Here is a 17055-nt window from a genome sequence, read left to right on the forward strand (position 1 = left end):
AAAAAGCTCGTGTAGCTCTTGAGCACACCCCCCGAAGTGCTACCTGTAAAACACCGACAGACTAGCGACTTTCCGCTGATGGGCCAAGACAGCTTAATCGCTAGCTTCTTGTCGCCAATCATCCTCCTGGCTCTGCGCTCCACTGAGTAAAGCGGCGAGTTGGTATTTTGTTGTCTAGCACAAATTGATAAGCACTTTAAAACAAGTGAATGTGAATTTAAATAAAAAAACCAGCCACTGAACACTTGAACCGACCAGCTATTGTATGAAGCCATTCGCGTTATCCCGTTCACACGTCATCGCGTCCGCTCAATGCCATTGTACAATAGCTTATCGCTTTAAAACAGTGTGGGTTCGCCCATTACACTGTAGAAGACGGGAATGAATAGATGTTAATGCATGTTCTGCCGATAAAGTGCGGCCCACAAAATATAAACATAAGAATGAGAAATGGAAAGGCTCTGAGCTAGCGATCTAGAGGCCGTGTTCTAGTGTTACCCGAGAAAATATAGTTTCAACGTGTTATGTATTGTATGTGTAATATTTCGATTAATTAGCAATACAGGGGCCTTGAGTTTAATTTCTTTTTTTAAGGCTTGTAGATTTAAATTGGTACGTTTCATCTACATGAGAACTTTTTGATGGTGACAGTCATATATATTATATGATCTTTGTCTTGACAACATCGAACTAACTTACCTATTTCTAGTGAGATAAGATGAAGCAGTCAACGACGTGCATGGAAAATAACGGCTAGCATTTCCTCTTAAGGATATCGAGCAATCTTGGTGCAACCAACCAAGCTAGAAACGACATAACGGTTCGAATTTTATCGTTTATCGCTATGGATAGAACATCCGGCGCCCTTATAAGTGCAACATTACATTTAATATTAGTCGTGTATAATGCGAGAGCCATACTTGTTTGAAACGATAAGGACCCTATTATACTGGCGATCTGGGAGCGAATGGAAACCGAACCGACCACGCAACATTTTTTTTTATTGTATTGATTTACCTGTATTGTTTTTGTGTTAGTTTTATTTTGACATTGAATGTATAACCGTTCCGTTCTGCCTAGCTTTGTAACCATTAATACCTTTAATGTGAACCTACCCTATTTTTTGACATGATTTAAAATTTATTGTTTTGTAATTTCCGAAGGTAGGTTAGTTACATGTTGACATTTTATAACTTCAATTTTTAATTTGTTTAAGTATTTTTTGCAAGAATCTTATATACCATGGATATTGCGTGCCGACCAATGAGTTGAAGCCAGGTTCATTCACCTTTACTCCTATGTTCTATCTCTTTCCGACACTGTGATGTATTGCCAGATTAGTTACTAAAAAGAAACGTATAAAACATTCTTCAATCAAATTGACTTAGTTTTCTTTGTATTATACAAAAAAGCACTCAAGCAAAAACCTTATTTCTCCGGTATTTACCTCCTGCGTACTATGGGAACACTAATAATAAAGAAATATGCCCGATATGTCAGAATTGTCAAAAGTAATTCACCAATTCAGAGTTTTCTTTTGTGATATAAACATTTTTTTTTTTTGGGATTGACAGAAGCGCATTGAGTGAGTCTGTTTGGGTTTTTAGGTTATCATCCTTATATAAATAAAACTTCCTTTATTTACATACAAAAGGTGACGGTATATTAACTAACTTATTCTATATACACAAATTACACATAAAAAACTTCCGGCTGAGAGGCAATAAAGGTAATGGAAGGGAATGAGAAGGAGAAGCCGCCGGACCCCGGTGGTGGCAATTGCAATGATCTAGTGGATGATCACAATACAATGGAGGTAGATATAGGGATTAGGAAGAGAAACGCTAGATCCTTGGAATTGACACAAGCCGACCAAGCCCGCGAACCCCAAGAAAAACGTCCTACACAGGGAGACATTAGCAATGCGTCTGTCTCTACACTATATAAACACCCGAACCTTGAAAAAGAATCGCGCAAATACGACACTAAAGACTGTGGCCCATTCATAGTCCACATCTCACGTGAATCAGACTCTCCTAATATGAGTTCGTCTCTCCAGCCTCTTAGAGTTGGACAAATTTTTGCAAGGGAGAATGTCCCCGACATCAAAAAGGATGGTATTAAATCCATGGGCCGCAACCGCGTTACGGTAGAGTGCAAATCCGCAGATGCTGCCAACAAATTAATGGAGAACCCCTGTTTAGCTCGCAATAAACTAACAGCATTGATCCCATCCTACCATGTATCCCGCATGGGCCTTGTCCGTGGTGTTCCTGTAGACTGGTCAATGGAGGAGTTCGTCTCGGCTACGGATTTAAAAGAGGGAACTGGCAAAATTCTGAAAGCCCGCCGTCTCCAACGAAAGGTTCTTAAAGAAGACAGTGCACCGGCATCATGGGTCCCGACCCAATCTGTGGTTGTTACATTTGAGGGACAGAAACTTCCTTCCAAGATTTTTGCATGCTACACATCACTAAACGTAGAAATATATGTGTTGCCCACTATTCAATGTAGGAAATGTTTGCGCTTCGGACATATCCAAACTCAATGCAGATCAGATGCACGGTGTTATAAATGTGCCAAAAAACACCCAGGCGATTCCTGCAACGTTGCTCCAGAGCATATTACTTGCCTTTTCTGCACAGCTCGTCATTTTGCCACAGATAAAAAATGCCCAGAATTCAATAGGCAAAAATCTATTAAATTGGTAATGTCAGAGCAAAACATCTCTTATCAGGAAGCTGCGGCCCGTACTCCAACCGTTCGTAAAACCTACTCTGACGTAACAAACACTATGTTTAGCCCCATAGTTACAGATGCCCCTCGACTCTCTCCCCCGATAGACACAACTCCCTCTAATTCACAACACCCACATAATGGACCAAGTGTATCTCAATCCCGCCGACAGACTATATACCGCCCCGTCCGACCTAGGACGCCACTTTCCCCAGTTATGACCGCCATGCTCACCAAAATATAATTTCTACACCTCCTTCTCAATTGCCAAACGGACATGCCCTCTCATTCCCCCAATCTTACACAGAGTCCACAAATGACAACAGTCTATCACTCATGATAACTCTGATGGAAAAGTTTACCTCCATGATTAGCGAATGCGTACCGAACAACGTTGCCCATCACCTTGCAGCCATCAGAACCGAACTAGCCTCAGTTAGCTCCCCTATTATGGCCCCTACGGCCACCAATATCCTTCAATGGAATAGCCGTAGTATTATTAAAAACAAAACTGATTTAATCAAATTAATCAACGATCACTCTGTTACGGCCGCGGCCGTCTCGGAGACATGGCTGAGGCCTGGATCCCGCTTTAGGATCCCAGGATTTTCATGCCTCCGTGATGACCGCAATGATGGTCGTGCAGGTAGTGCATTATTGATTAATAGAAAATTCCCCTTTACTCAGATCCAGCTTCCCCCCCATTCCCATAACATTAACGCAGTCGCCGCTAATGTCATGGGAATAAACATTGTATCTATTTATATCCCCCATCCAAATCTAAATTTAATTCCTGACCTATCTACTCTCTTTTTTTCTGTTCCTCATCCTCTTCTGATCTTAGGTGACTTCAACTGTCATAACTCCTCCTGGGGTTCAGCATATAGTGACACTTTCTCCTCATTTCTCATTGATCTTTTTGATGATATCAACGTATCTATAATTAATGATGGCACACCAACCCACAGAGTATATCCCGGCCAGAACCCCAAGTCAGTCTTAGATCTTTCTGCTTGCTCTCCTAATCTTTCTTGTCTGCTCTCCTACCAGGTTTTGAACCAGTCTTTCGGTAGTGATCATTTCCCTATAATAATTTCCAAAGCATCTGCAGTATCGAGTCTTTCATCACCAGAACCTCTTTTAAAGTATAAGCTGGAAAAGGCTGATTGGCCCAATTTCTCATGTCAAGTAGAGGAGAAGTTAAATCAACTTCTTAGAGTAAATAATACTCTAAGTCCTCTTGAAAATTACTTCTTGTTTAAATCTATAATCCTAGAAGCAGCTGACTGCCACATTCCCAAGAAAAATCCGGCCAGCTCTAAGATTCCATCTCCCCCGTGGTGGAATTCAGACTGTTCGGCAGCAGTTAAGGAACGAGATGCAGCAGAGCAGAGATATAATGAGTCAGGTCTCTCTGAAGATTTCAGTACTCACAAAAAAGTATCTGCCCAAACCAAGCGACTTTTAAGCAGAACAAAAAAGATTGGTTGGAAGGGATTCTGCGAAAGCCTTAATCCCAGAACCCCATCATCACTGGTTTGGAGAAACATAAAAAAGTTTCGAGGGTCATTCAAGCCCGACCCTCCATCATCTTGCGATTCTTCTATCTGGTTGGAAGACTTTGCAAATAAACTGGCCCCACCTTCTGTCCCGGAAGAAAGCTGCATTAATCCATCCTCTAATCTTCAGTTATCTGCATTTGACAACCCCTTTTGTATCTCGGAATTCGATATGGTTTTGACTGGTCTCCGCAACAGCTCACCTGGTGAGGATGGTATTCCGTACTGCTTCATCCAAAAACTTAGCCCGCTTTGCAAACAACACCTTCTAAACCTCTTCAATCTGTTCTTTACATCCGGTGAGGTCCCTGATGATTGGAAGACCCAAGTAGTAATCCCAATCTTGAAGCCAGGCACGGATCCTCAACAAGCTTCTTCTTACCGGCCCATAGCTCTATCTGCAACCATGGGAAAAATATTTGAACATCTAGTGAAATGTAGATTGGAATGGTTTGTTGAAAACAAAGGACTCTTAGCAGATACCCAGTTTGGATTTCGCAAGGGGAAAAGTACCTCGGACAGCTTAACCATCTTGACTGCAGACATAAGATTAGCCCTCTCTGAGAAACAACAACTTACCGCATGCTTCTTAGATATATCTGCAGCTTATGACAATGTGCAGTTCCCTCTGCTCAGAGCAAAACTGCTTCAGCTGAGCATTCCTGTGAGAATTGTTAATATTGTCTCCAAACTCTTCATGGGAAGAACCATCAAAATTAGATCCGGTAAAGCTTTCCTCCCTCCTCGTATAGTATGGCAAGGCCTCCCGCAAGGCTCTGTCCTCAGCCCTCTTCTATATAATCTTTACACATTTGATATTGACCAATCTGTTCTCCCATTCTGTAATATTCTCCAATACGCGGATGACTTGGTAGTTTATACTGCGGACCATAATTTGGACAGTGCAACGGCTAGACTCAATGAGGCTCTTGTATACCTTAAGGAATGGCTGGATGAGCATGGCTTATCCCTTTCTCCCTCAAAAAGCTGCACTGTTACTTTCACACGCCGTCATTCCATCCCAAATGTATTTCTTCGCTATGAAGACCAAATTATCCCCACCAGCAATATGGTAAAATTTCTGGGAGTGCTTTTTGATTCCAAAATGTCAGGTGTTCCACATTTGAACCACATTGTTGGCAAATGCGAAAGAGGTATTAATGTACTTCGATCTCTCTCTGGGGTTTGGTGGGGTGCTCATCCATACTGCCAAAAACTTGTATATAATGCCTTAATCCGCAGCCAAATGGACTATGGCTCCTTTGTCCTAGAACCTTGCAATAAAGAAGCACTCAGAAAGTTGGATGCCATTCAAGCAAAATGCCTACGAATAATCCTGGGTGCTATGAAATCTTCGCCAAAGAATTGCATGCAGGTGGAGTGTGTAGATCCACCCCTATCTCTCCGTAGACAACTCCTTGCAGACCGATATGTATTGAGAGCTTGTTCCATATCAAATCACTTGCTCATCCCTCGACTCCAAGCTCTCTCCTCCTTGATTCCTGAAAATGCATATTGGTCTCATAAAGAAACACCCAGATTTATTTCTAGTTATAGGAAAATCCAAGACCTCTCTCCCTCACTTTATAGCACAGGCAAAAATGCAATATTCGAAACAGAATATAAATGTTTAATCTACTCCCCCAAAGTAATTTTAAATTTTAACATTAATAAAAGTGACCCAGGAGCAAATGCAAAATTAAACAAAGAACTGGAAAAGTGGGAAGATTTCTTACCAATATACACTGATGCTTCAAAACTGAACAATGATAGCTGTGTCGGAGCAGCAATTTGGATCCCCAGATACCGTGTCCTCCTATCATACAAATGCCCCTCACAGTCCTCTGTCTTTACCGGGGAATCAATAGCGTTGATGGAGGCTGTGGCATATGTGGAGTCCCACAACATTCCAAAAGTTATTATCTTCTCTGATGCTAAAAGCTGCCTACAGGCTTTAGTAGGCAACCATTTCAAAATGAAAATGTTATCCCCATTCATCCTCAATCTGAAACAATTATTACACAGATGTCATGAAAAAGGCCTTCAGATAACATTAGTCTGGATTCCGGGCCACTGCGGGATAGAAGGTAATGAGGATGCCGATATGTGGGCAAAACAAGCAATCCTCAATGGTTCAGAGTCACACAGCATGGTTCTCGCATCCGATTTAATGATTAAAGCTCACCGTGATTTGAGAGATGACTGGCAGAAACTATGGGACAATTCCAGACGCCATATTGGAAAACATTATGGAAACATACAACCAATTATTCCATATAAACCATGGTTTTTCCGCTTCCGTTCCGCTACTAAATGGGCCACGTCTACACTCTGCCGTCTCCGATTAGGTCACGTCTGTACTCCGGTGTTCCTTGCCAAAATTAGGGTTCGGGATAGCTCCCTGTGCGAATGCGGGCTTGACGAAGGAACTCCTGATCACATTTTCTTTTCGTGCAGCAAGCTTAAACACTCGATGTACGACTTCTTACCAAAAAACATCCCGCGTCCTATCAATCTTCAAACGCTTCTGGTCCTCATGGACCCTCCCATTACCGCATTGCTTCTCAAACACATACAGGAAAATAACATTAAACTTTAAATTCTTTTATATTCCTTCATCTACTAAATTATTAATATTACACTGTCAATTTTATTGTCAATCTCTTATTTCTCCTTATGTTGGCATGCTTACTAAATGTCAAAACTATCGCCCTTTCCCGCTCTTTTCTCTAATAAACTGTACATTCGTCCTGTGCTGTCTGTGATGTCCTTAACAATAAATGTTTTTTTGTTTTAGGTTTCCAGCTCCTTTCCCACCAAAAATTTTCACCGAACATTCTTATCGTGCGTTGTATGTCTTTAACGTCGTCGTTGGCAAAATCCCTCCTGTAAAAAGAGGGGAAGGCCATCAATTAAAAAAAATAAAAAATAAACATTTTTCGTCGGTTTCCTTAAGTTATGCGCAATGTATTGCATAGTGCAGCATTGTGGAAGTAAATGGAAACCGAAATCCGACATAAGATTTCACAAGTAAGTACTTATTTTACCAAAATGTTCATAAACCTCACTGGTAATCAATTTTCTTCTATTTTGCTTGTAATCTTGGTTAGTTCTAATCATTATATTGTTTTCATTGACTCAAATGATATCAAAATTCCCGCGAATAGGTTTAGAACGATAAATATGACCTTTAAAGAAAAATAATGCTATGTGTGGTTTTACGACTAGGGTGACCAATCCTTTTTCATGCATGGAGCTAAATCTATCAACTTGGTACGGTTTCTATGTTCATAATTCATATCACAGTATATAATACCAAATTTATTGTTCGTGTCTTTACAAATTAACATGAATAATATTAAACATTTCAGTGTTCCAAAAGATGAAGCAAGGAGACAGCTTTGGCTGTCAATTTTGCCGATAAAGGGAAAGATTTCAGAGCGTTCGACAATTTGCAGCTTTGCACTTTAAGCCTGAAGATTATGGCACTGAAAGGAAGAAAGAAATTTTTAAAATCGGTCCAGTGACGACGGAGATATCGTGGAATAAACATACAAAACACGGGCGGCGCTTAAAAATAAAGATACTGTTGTAAAACGTCCTAGTATTTCATTATTTCCCCAATGAAAAAATTATTACTTTGAAAAAAACTTGTATCTTCTTCTGTCAATTAAAAGAAAATGTAGTAGTATGTATGGAATGCATATAGACTTACTGTGTTTTAACTTTGAGGAGAAGCATGAGATACGAGATTTTTGTAAAGTAGTGACGAAATACTTCCCTTATATTTCTGGGACTATTCCCACTAGTTACCACCAAGTTTTACCAGCCCTAACTACGGGGATTTTTCCCACATTGTTAACTACCAAACCACCTGGTTTGGTAGTTGACTAGTTAAATTAGTTTTCCCAGTAGTTCTACCAAAATATTGTTGTGATGGTTTAAAGTGACTGAAACATTTTTTAATAAATACAGGTGTCAGTTAGTAAAAGAAAAGTTATATTTTAAGCCTCGTATTGCAACACTCACCACGCTCTTATTCTGGAACGGTTCTGAAAAAAAAATCCCAGTAGTTTACCACTGGTAAAAACTGTACCGTATTTTGTGGCGTAAGGCAAAGTAACTGCAGAGTGGTGTAGAAATGGACCTTATTGGCGGTTGACAAATTAGTAAGGTGCATTAGAGTAATTCCGAATGACAGAAATGTTCAGATAATTCCGAAAGGGGAATCTTGATATGACGGAAATAATGGTGATTTCTATGCGACTTTCCTAATTAGACGACTTTCGGAATTGCCCTAATGTACCTTACTTTTTGAGTTTGTGAGGATGGATGTTCACTTTCGTGATAAAACGATTGATCGGGTTTGAATTTAATAAGTTACAAAATTAATCAGTCGTATAAACGTAAAGCTAGGAACATACTACGCGGACGTCCGTCGTAAAACGACCGCGACCGCGACCTATCAGTGTGCACGGAACAAAACATCCAGAGAGCCAGATTTCGATCGGACGTCCGTGCGCTCAAGGCCACGTCCGCGTCCGTCGACCGATAGTTTGCACGGTTATATGTATTTCCATTGTCCAGATTCCCGTCCGCGGTCGATTCAAGACGGACGTCCGCGTAGTGTGTTCCTAGCTTAATACGTCAAATTCCGCGGGATATCCCTAATGTATGCTTAATCATGGACACCCTAAAGAAAGAGATGCAAGACCGGCGTGACGTAATTCAAGGTCAAATTTTCTGGCTTCAACGTAATGTTCGGCACGCAATATCCATGGTAGGTATATAAGATTCTTGATTTTTTGCATGCCTGTTGGTCGAATACACTGACACTTCCCTAGTTTTAAGACCGTATTTACGTGTATTCTTGTAAAATAAAAAAGTTTGAAGTTTGAACATTTTTCCTAAAACTGACAGTATCTTGACTCGATACGTAGCACATACCTACCGAAGTTGTTGCGGACTAAATACAAATGCAAAATCATTTATTCAACATATAGGCACAGGGGCACTTTTACATGTCAACATTACAGAGTATTCATTAAAATTCAATAAAATAATTAATAGAAATATTGGGTTGGTAAGAAAGTAATGAGCGAATCATAACCAATATTGTAATTTTTATTTAATTTATTATTTTAATCATTTATCAAAAATATAACGGCCTTCGTTATCTACTACTTGTCTCCATCGTTCTGGTAAAGAATGAATAGCATCGGCGAAGAAGTTCTTAGGTTTAGATTCAAAAAACTCAGCTATGTACTGTCGTAGATGGGCTTGATCATCGAACTTTTTTTTCATTTAAGGCATTGCTTAGCGATCTGAACAATGCGTAATCCGTAGGTGCCAAGTCTGGAGAGTACGGTGGATGAGGTATCACTTTCCAACCTAGCTCCAATAGCTTTAGCCGAGTCACTTTTGCAATGTGTGGGCGAGCATTGTCGTGTAAGAAAAAAACTTTAGCATGCTGTGGACGATTCTGACACATTTTTTGGTTTAAATTTTCAAGCTGATTACAGTATACTGATGCGGTAACAGTCATTCCACTTGGTAGGAGTTCCCAGTGAATAATACCATGAATATCCCACCAAACGGACAGCATAACTTTTTTCGGGTGAGGCTCTGTTTTTGGTGCCTCTATTCCTTTTTCGTTTGGAGCTAGCCACTGACGTTTGCGTGTGTGATTTATATATAAGACCCATTTTCCATCTCCAGTGATAAGATGGTCCAACCAGTTGAATGTGCGGCGAAAAGACAGAAGTTGTATGCAGATATCGGCACGGCGGTTTAGTTGATCTCTATCAAGTTCGTGCGGTATCCAAACACTGTATTTGTAGTTTTTTCCCAACTCGTGTAAATGTGTTTCTATGGTGACATGAGAGCAGCCTAACTCGGTAGCAAGAGTACGACTCGTTAGCCTCGGATCTCCTTCAATTAAGGTTTTTAATTTGGCTACATCAATCTTCACCGGTCGACCAGACTTAGGTTGATCTGATAATGAAAAGTCGCCACTACGAAACCGCTGGAACCATCGTTTCGCCGTGGCCTCAGACACAACTTCAGGAGCAACACGCTGACATATATTACGCACTGCTTCGGCGGCTGAATGGCCAGACTGAAATTCATATAGTAAGCAATGCCTTACATGCACTTTTAATTCGTCCATTTTCTTCCTTATATTAGCTCGGCGACAGCTAGTGAATGACTGACGAGAAACTGTGCGACTCGCCCTTTATATACTTTCGACCATAGAAGATTCTAAAACTCTCTCAAAAATTTTATGTGGAATTCAATCGATCGCTCATTACTTTCTTACCAACCCAATATTATCAACTGAAAATATTAGTTCTATGCGAAGTAGGTATACACTGATATTATTAGTTAGAGATGTATAAAGACTCTAAATGTTATATCAGTACTAATTATACTTAATACATAAAGAAAGCAAACAGATACAAAGAAAAAATCTATAATAATTTAGAGGTGGACTCGCATTGCTTTCTGAGTACCTAGTAAACGTGACAATCGCTTAAGACGATACAGGAGGGGTCAATTCTCTATACAAACGCTCTCGACTATTTCCTCCCTGGTTTTTGAAGATAGAGCAATGACTTTTTCAACCCATATTAATATTATTTTTATCTGTGTCGGACCGTTTTGATTTTTTTGATATTCTTATTTTTAAAGACTCTAGAGCCAATCAATTCCCAAATTCCCAAAAATGGCTTTATTGATTATGGCGCAAAAAAGGTGTGGTATTCAAAATTAGTGACAATTAGCCAAAAAAACTAAACGGTCCGACACAGATTATTTCATTGTTATTCAGATTCGCCAATTTCGTTACGATTGATTAAGTTTTGAAGGAGGAAACAGTCGAGAGCGGAACCTCGATTTTAAACATGTTTTCGCGATATCTTTTAACTGAGTTGTTCTTAGTGGACAATTTTTTTTCGATAAATGTAGTTAATAACACTAGTATATTAAACTACAATTCCCTAATTAAAAGGAGGGCTCCTTTCCATTCTAGCAATTTTACTCCTGTATCGTCTTAAGCCTCGTAAGCGTTTCGCAGCTACTTAACTCTCCCAATAGGCTAGTTTCCTGCTAGTCAAATCAGCTTCTTTTTATGAACTGTCAAAACGATTTGTTAATATAGAATTACTATGAAATACTGAGGAGTGACGTCACGGTCAATTCATTTACTTTATATATTTCTCTTTGACTTATTAAATAGAAATTATGTTTAAAAATAACTACTGTCCATTTTTCTCTTCTAATTATGTGGTGCTTTATTTCGTGCACTGCATAAAATATTTTATTTTAAGTATAGGAAACTAGCCTATTGCTCGTCTGTAAGTGGCGCGACAAAACCAGACCGCACTTCGAACGCCACGTAGCATCGTAACGCCAACGATTTGACAATAGGCCGGCAACTAGAACTAGCCTATGCCACATCTCGGACACTGGCGATCACACATTCTAAGCTCGTGTAGGTGAACGCGTACCATGCTTGTATGAGTGAGATATGACAGGTTGACTGTTCGCGTTTTTGACAGGCGGTAACTGTGAGGTAACCGAGAGGGGGTGGGCGGCGCTTTCAGCGGGGAGCGGAAGTGGCCATACTGTACGATAGTACTCTTTATTATACTGTGCCTATGCTTGATCATAACAGATCCAATTCGATATTTTAAAAAAGTAATTAATGACTTGAAGTGTATTTTGCTAGTACAATCATTATGTAATGAATAAATTATGTAAATATGTAAAAAAATGTGTTTACATGAACAAAAAAAAAGTTAAGAGATATTCATGATCCCTTTTACTTCCGTAACGCAACAAAATAATAGATAAAGAGTCCTCTATATTAGGATACCTTACCCAAAACGAAAAACGTACCCTTTAAGGGATCACTTTGCTCATCTGTCTGTCTGTCAAGACCCTTTCTCGGGAACACTTGAAGGTAAGGCTCATATTAATCATTTAAACAGGTTTTCTGTCTCTCGAAGCAGCAGAGAAAGAAATATTGTCAATGGGGATAGAGTAGGAACGATTTTTTTCAATGTTAAATAATTCGCTTCCGACTGAAATTGAAATTATTTTTTCCTTGCATTATTCCTGCATTTTCCAGGGCTCCATTACTTAATACTAACGATTGTTTAAGTCTACTCATGCCTTCAATAGAACATTAAAAATAACGTGTTTTAGTTCATTCTGCTTTTCATGTTCGTGTACTATCAGCTGCAAAAGTACCTACATAGCAAAATCAATGTATTCATTCATAATTTCTCCATGCACTTTTGCAGCTCATAGTACATAATTATATACTACATACATACAATCACGCCTGTATCCCATAAAGGTGTAGGCAGAGCACATGAAACTACTAAAGCTTCAGGGCAACTCTTGGCAAATAAGGGGTTAAAAAAAAACGAAACTGCGGCATTGCAGTCGTGAGCTAGAGCACGGGTAAATTGACATAGTAAAGGTGTTTGTTTAGATTGGGACTCAACTAATCTGTTCTCCATTAGATATCGGACACAACAAAAAACAAACGAATCGTAGTTCCGAGTGTTCCTACTATAGCGGACCGACGATCCAATCTGTTTGGTCGGCATCTAAAGTTTGTCGACTGCCGACAAAGCGGGTATAGTGCTCGGCAAACCGTCGGGAGCTGCGGTCAGTGTACGATGTAGATTACCTCCTATAGATCCAACACGATAACAATGTTTGGTCGGCGACTAAAGTTTGCTGATTGCCGATAAGTGGGTAAAGTGCTCGGCAATCAATCGGAAGCTGAGATCAGCAGGAATTAAATTTCTTGTGGCTTAAGTTTGTCGGCTGGCTGGCATTTACTTATTTACATAGTAGATGAGTAGTGGATTTTTTTTCTCAAGTTAAAACGTCTGCTAGCGATACTACATTATTGTCAGATATTTTTGCAGTAATTAATTTGGAGCCTTTTTTATCAATTTATTATAAATTGGGACTATAAGAGACTTACTTGGTTTTTAAAGTCATGCTACAGACTAACTAACTCACATCATTATAATATCACACAAAAATTTAATGTACCCTACACTATAAGTGATATCCCATGAAATAATTATTAGTAGGTAATAATTATTTCATGGTTTCATTTTGATTTAGTGACTAAATTTATATTCCTAAAGGTACTTAGTTAAATTATGAATGTTATAGTTGTTAGTCTCTGGCTTCCAGGATTATCATCTACCGAGAAATCATTAAACGGCTGTATTGGCATGTTCGACGTAGGTATCGTCATAATATTCAACACAGAAATCACTCATTCCTGGTTCCGGGAAGGACGAAGCAACCACAAATTGACTCGATTTCGTTGGTTTTCAGAATCTTGATTAAGATCATCCATTCAGTCGAATGCGTCTTATATCGCGGTCAATCTCGTATCGCATATCAACTGGAAATTAGGTATGTATAAGTACATGTTTGAGTGCTAAGGACGAACACAACCATAAGGGGTTAAGTCACAATAGATCAAGCGCGCCGTGTTCGTACGCAACACATGTGTTCTTATCTACCCTACCTAAACCTACCTACCTAACCTACGAAAATAAGTCTTGTGTTTATTTTCTTATAAGTTTAATTTAAATGAATAATTAAAAATAAATCAATAATTTAGTCCTTCCTCTGCCTGAAACACAGGAACTATCCTAGCTCAGGCATTTGTATAAAACATCTCTTATATGTATAACAATTCTTAGCCTTTAAGAACAATCACTGTACAATTATGTTTTTACTAGCTTTTACCCGCGGCTTCGCCCGCTTAATAAAAGTATTCTTATTGAAACGTTTACAAAAAATAAGATTTTCATTTGGATCCGTAGGTTTCTTTGTAGGTAAGCGGGGCAATTCTCGACTGGGGGGCCATTGTAACTGATCTATTTGCTGTACGGTCAGCCAAGAAAGTGGTTTACCACTTTTCGACTCTATTGATCGAAAAGTGGTAAACCACTTTTTTGGCTGACTGTACCTTACACATATTACTATTGTTTTAAAAGAAATTCTTGCAATTATTGTAGAATTGTTACACAGCGACCACAGCGTAGGTAGTAGGTACGAATATGTTTGTATTTTACCTATATAAATATTTATACTGGGGAAACTTCATACAACCCACATAACCAGTATCTCGACGCTATGGTCGGTAGGGTAAAAAGTACTTCCTTGCATTATCGCTTACAATTTTTTCCATTTTGCTTATAGGTACTTATTGCAAACGTAAACATATAAAAAATAAAACCGCCTTCAAAAAAAGCGTGTTACAAAACACGGAGAAACTAAAAAGCCAAAAATAATAAACCTTCGAATTCAGATTTCTTATCGGATTGCAATAATCTAAACATCCAAATTATAAAAAAATCAATTATTTTTGTAGTCGGTACCAGACCTGTTCGTCGCCTTGCTATTTCCTGTTTGCCCCACCCAACCATACGCAGGCTGGCCCCGACTCCAAAAATAATTGATTTGTTTATAATTTGGATGTTTAGATTATTGCAATCCGATAAGAAATCTGAATTCGAAGGTTTATTATTTTTGGCTTTTTAGTTTCTCCGTGTTTTGTAACACGCTTTTTTTGAAGGCGGTTTTATTTTTTGTTAAAAAGTTAATTTATTTGTTGATTTTTAGTGGTTCCTAGTGATATTATATGTATCAGTCCGAATATATATGTACAGTAGTGAAAGAATTATCCTTTAACTCCTAACCGTTGAGGAGTTGACCTTCCATCATCAGCTCAGCCACATAAAATTATTACCATCAGGCGTAAATACTGGTTACTGGAGGGTTGACGTCAGGCGGGCGGCCGGTTGTAAAAACTAAATGCCAAAACCTTTTGCAGTATGACTATCGGACTTAAGTCCGAAGTGGAGGAAGATGATCTGCTGCGCCGACCCCAAATAATGGGAAAAGGGCAAGGGAATGATGATGATGAGGCGTAAATACTGGTGTACCTTTAAAAAATATACTAAGAACATTACATGTGCCTATAACATTTGAAGAGTTCCCTCGATTTCTCCAAGATCCCATCATCAGACCCCGACTTGGTGCCAATGGGACCATCTCTGAGTTATACCCGTTCGATCAAAAAAAAATATTTGAAAATCGCTCCACAATCCTCGGAGATATCGAGTAACATACATACAAAAAAAAAAAACATTCAATCGAATTGAGAACCTCCTCCTTTTTTGAAGTCGGTTAAAAAGGCAAGCAAACAACGATCTTCTTACAGCACATTGAATGTAATAGTTATTACGGATGCAGGATACTCGCCGATGCCTACTTACTAATCCCTTCGCACTGAGCCACCTGCATTTTACACTGCCTAGATATCGATTACCCACCGATTAGTCCGACCCCAATCCCTATTCTTATCCTCGTCCCTATCTCTATCCTTGTCCCCGTCCCCGTCCCGTCCCTGTCCCTCCCCTATCCCTATCCCCGTCCCCGTCCCCGTCCCCTATTCCTATTCCTATCCCTATCCCTATCCCTATCCCTATCCCTATCCCTATCCCTATCCCTATCCCTATCCCTATCCCTATCCCTATCCCTATCCCTATCCCTATCCCTATCCCTATCCCTATCCCTATCCCTATCCCTATCCCTATCCCTATCCCTATCCCTATCCCTATCCCTATCCCTATCCCTATCCCTATCCCTATCCCTATCCCTATCCCTATCCCTATCCCTATCCCTATCCCTATCCCTATCCCTATCCCTATCCCTATCCCTATCCCTATCCCTATCCCTATCCCTATCCCTATCCCTATCCCTATCCCTATCCCTATCCCTATCCCTATCCCTATCCCTATCCCTATCCCTATCCCTATCCCTATCCCTATCCCCCTATCCCTATCCCTATCCCTATCCCTATCCCTATCCCTATCCCTATCCCTATCCCTATCCCTATCCCTATCCCTATCCCTATCCCTATCCCTATCCCTATCCCTATCCCTATCCCTATCCCTATCCCTATCCCTATCCCTATCCCTATCCCTATCCCAATCCCAATCCCAATCCCAATCCCAATCCCAATCCCAATCCCAATCCCAATCCCAATCCCAATCCCAATCCCAATCCCAATCCCAATCCCAATCCCAATCCCAATCCCAATCCCAATCCCTATCCCTATCCCTATCCCTATCCCTATCCCTATCCCTATCCCTATCCCTATCCCTATCCCTATCCCTATCCCTATCCCTATCCCTATCCCTATCCCTATCCCTATCCCTATCCCTATCCCTATCCCAATCCCAATCCCAATCCCAATCCCAATCCCAATCCCAATCCCAATCCCAATCCCAATCCCAATCCCAATCCCAATCCCAATCCCAATCCCAATCCAAATCCCAATCCCAATCCCAATCCCAATCCCAATCCCAATCCCAATCCCAATCCCAATCCCAATCCCTATCCCTATCCCTATCCCTATCCTATCCCTATCCCAATCCCAATCCCAATCCCAATCCCAATCCCAATCCCAATCCCAATCCCAATCCCAATCCCAATCCCAATCCCAATCCCAATCCCAATCCCAATCCCAATCCCAATCCCAATCCCAATCCCAATCCCAATCCCAATCCCAATCCCAATCCCTATCCCTATCCCTATCCCTATCCTATCCCTATCCCTATCCCTATCCCTATCCCTATCCCTATCCCTATCCCTATCCCTATCCCTATCCCTATCCCTATCCCTATCCCTATCCCTATCCCTATCCCTA

The 17055-nt window shown here is 40.1% G+C and overlaps 1 protein-coding gene across 1 annotated transcript; it reads right to left on the reverse strand.

Moving 5' to 3' along the window:
* Positions 1-4940: 4940 nt before the first annotated feature.
* LOC125233981 lies at positions 4941-6542 on the reverse strand. Its single transcript, XM_048140161.1, has 3 exons — positions 6481-6542; positions 6032-6300; positions 4941-5797 (listed from the first exon to the last, which is right to left on the reverse strand). Exons 2-3 carry the CDS (start codon positions 6291-6293, stop codon positions 5754-5756), a joined length of 306 nt encoding a protein of 101 aa, XP_047996118.1. The 5' UTR covers positions 6294-6300; positions 6481-6542; the 3' UTR covers positions 4941-5753.
* Positions 6543-17055: the final 10513 nt, after the last annotated feature.

The sequence above is a fragment of the Leguminivora glycinivorella genome, chromosome 15 (genome assembly GCF_023078275.1).
Source record: "Leguminivora glycinivorella isolate SPB_JAAS2020 chromosome 15, LegGlyc_1.1, whole genome shotgun sequence".
Taxonomy (NCBI): domain Eukaryota; kingdom Metazoa; phylum Arthropoda; class Insecta; order Lepidoptera; family Tortricidae; genus Leguminivora; species Leguminivora glycinivorella.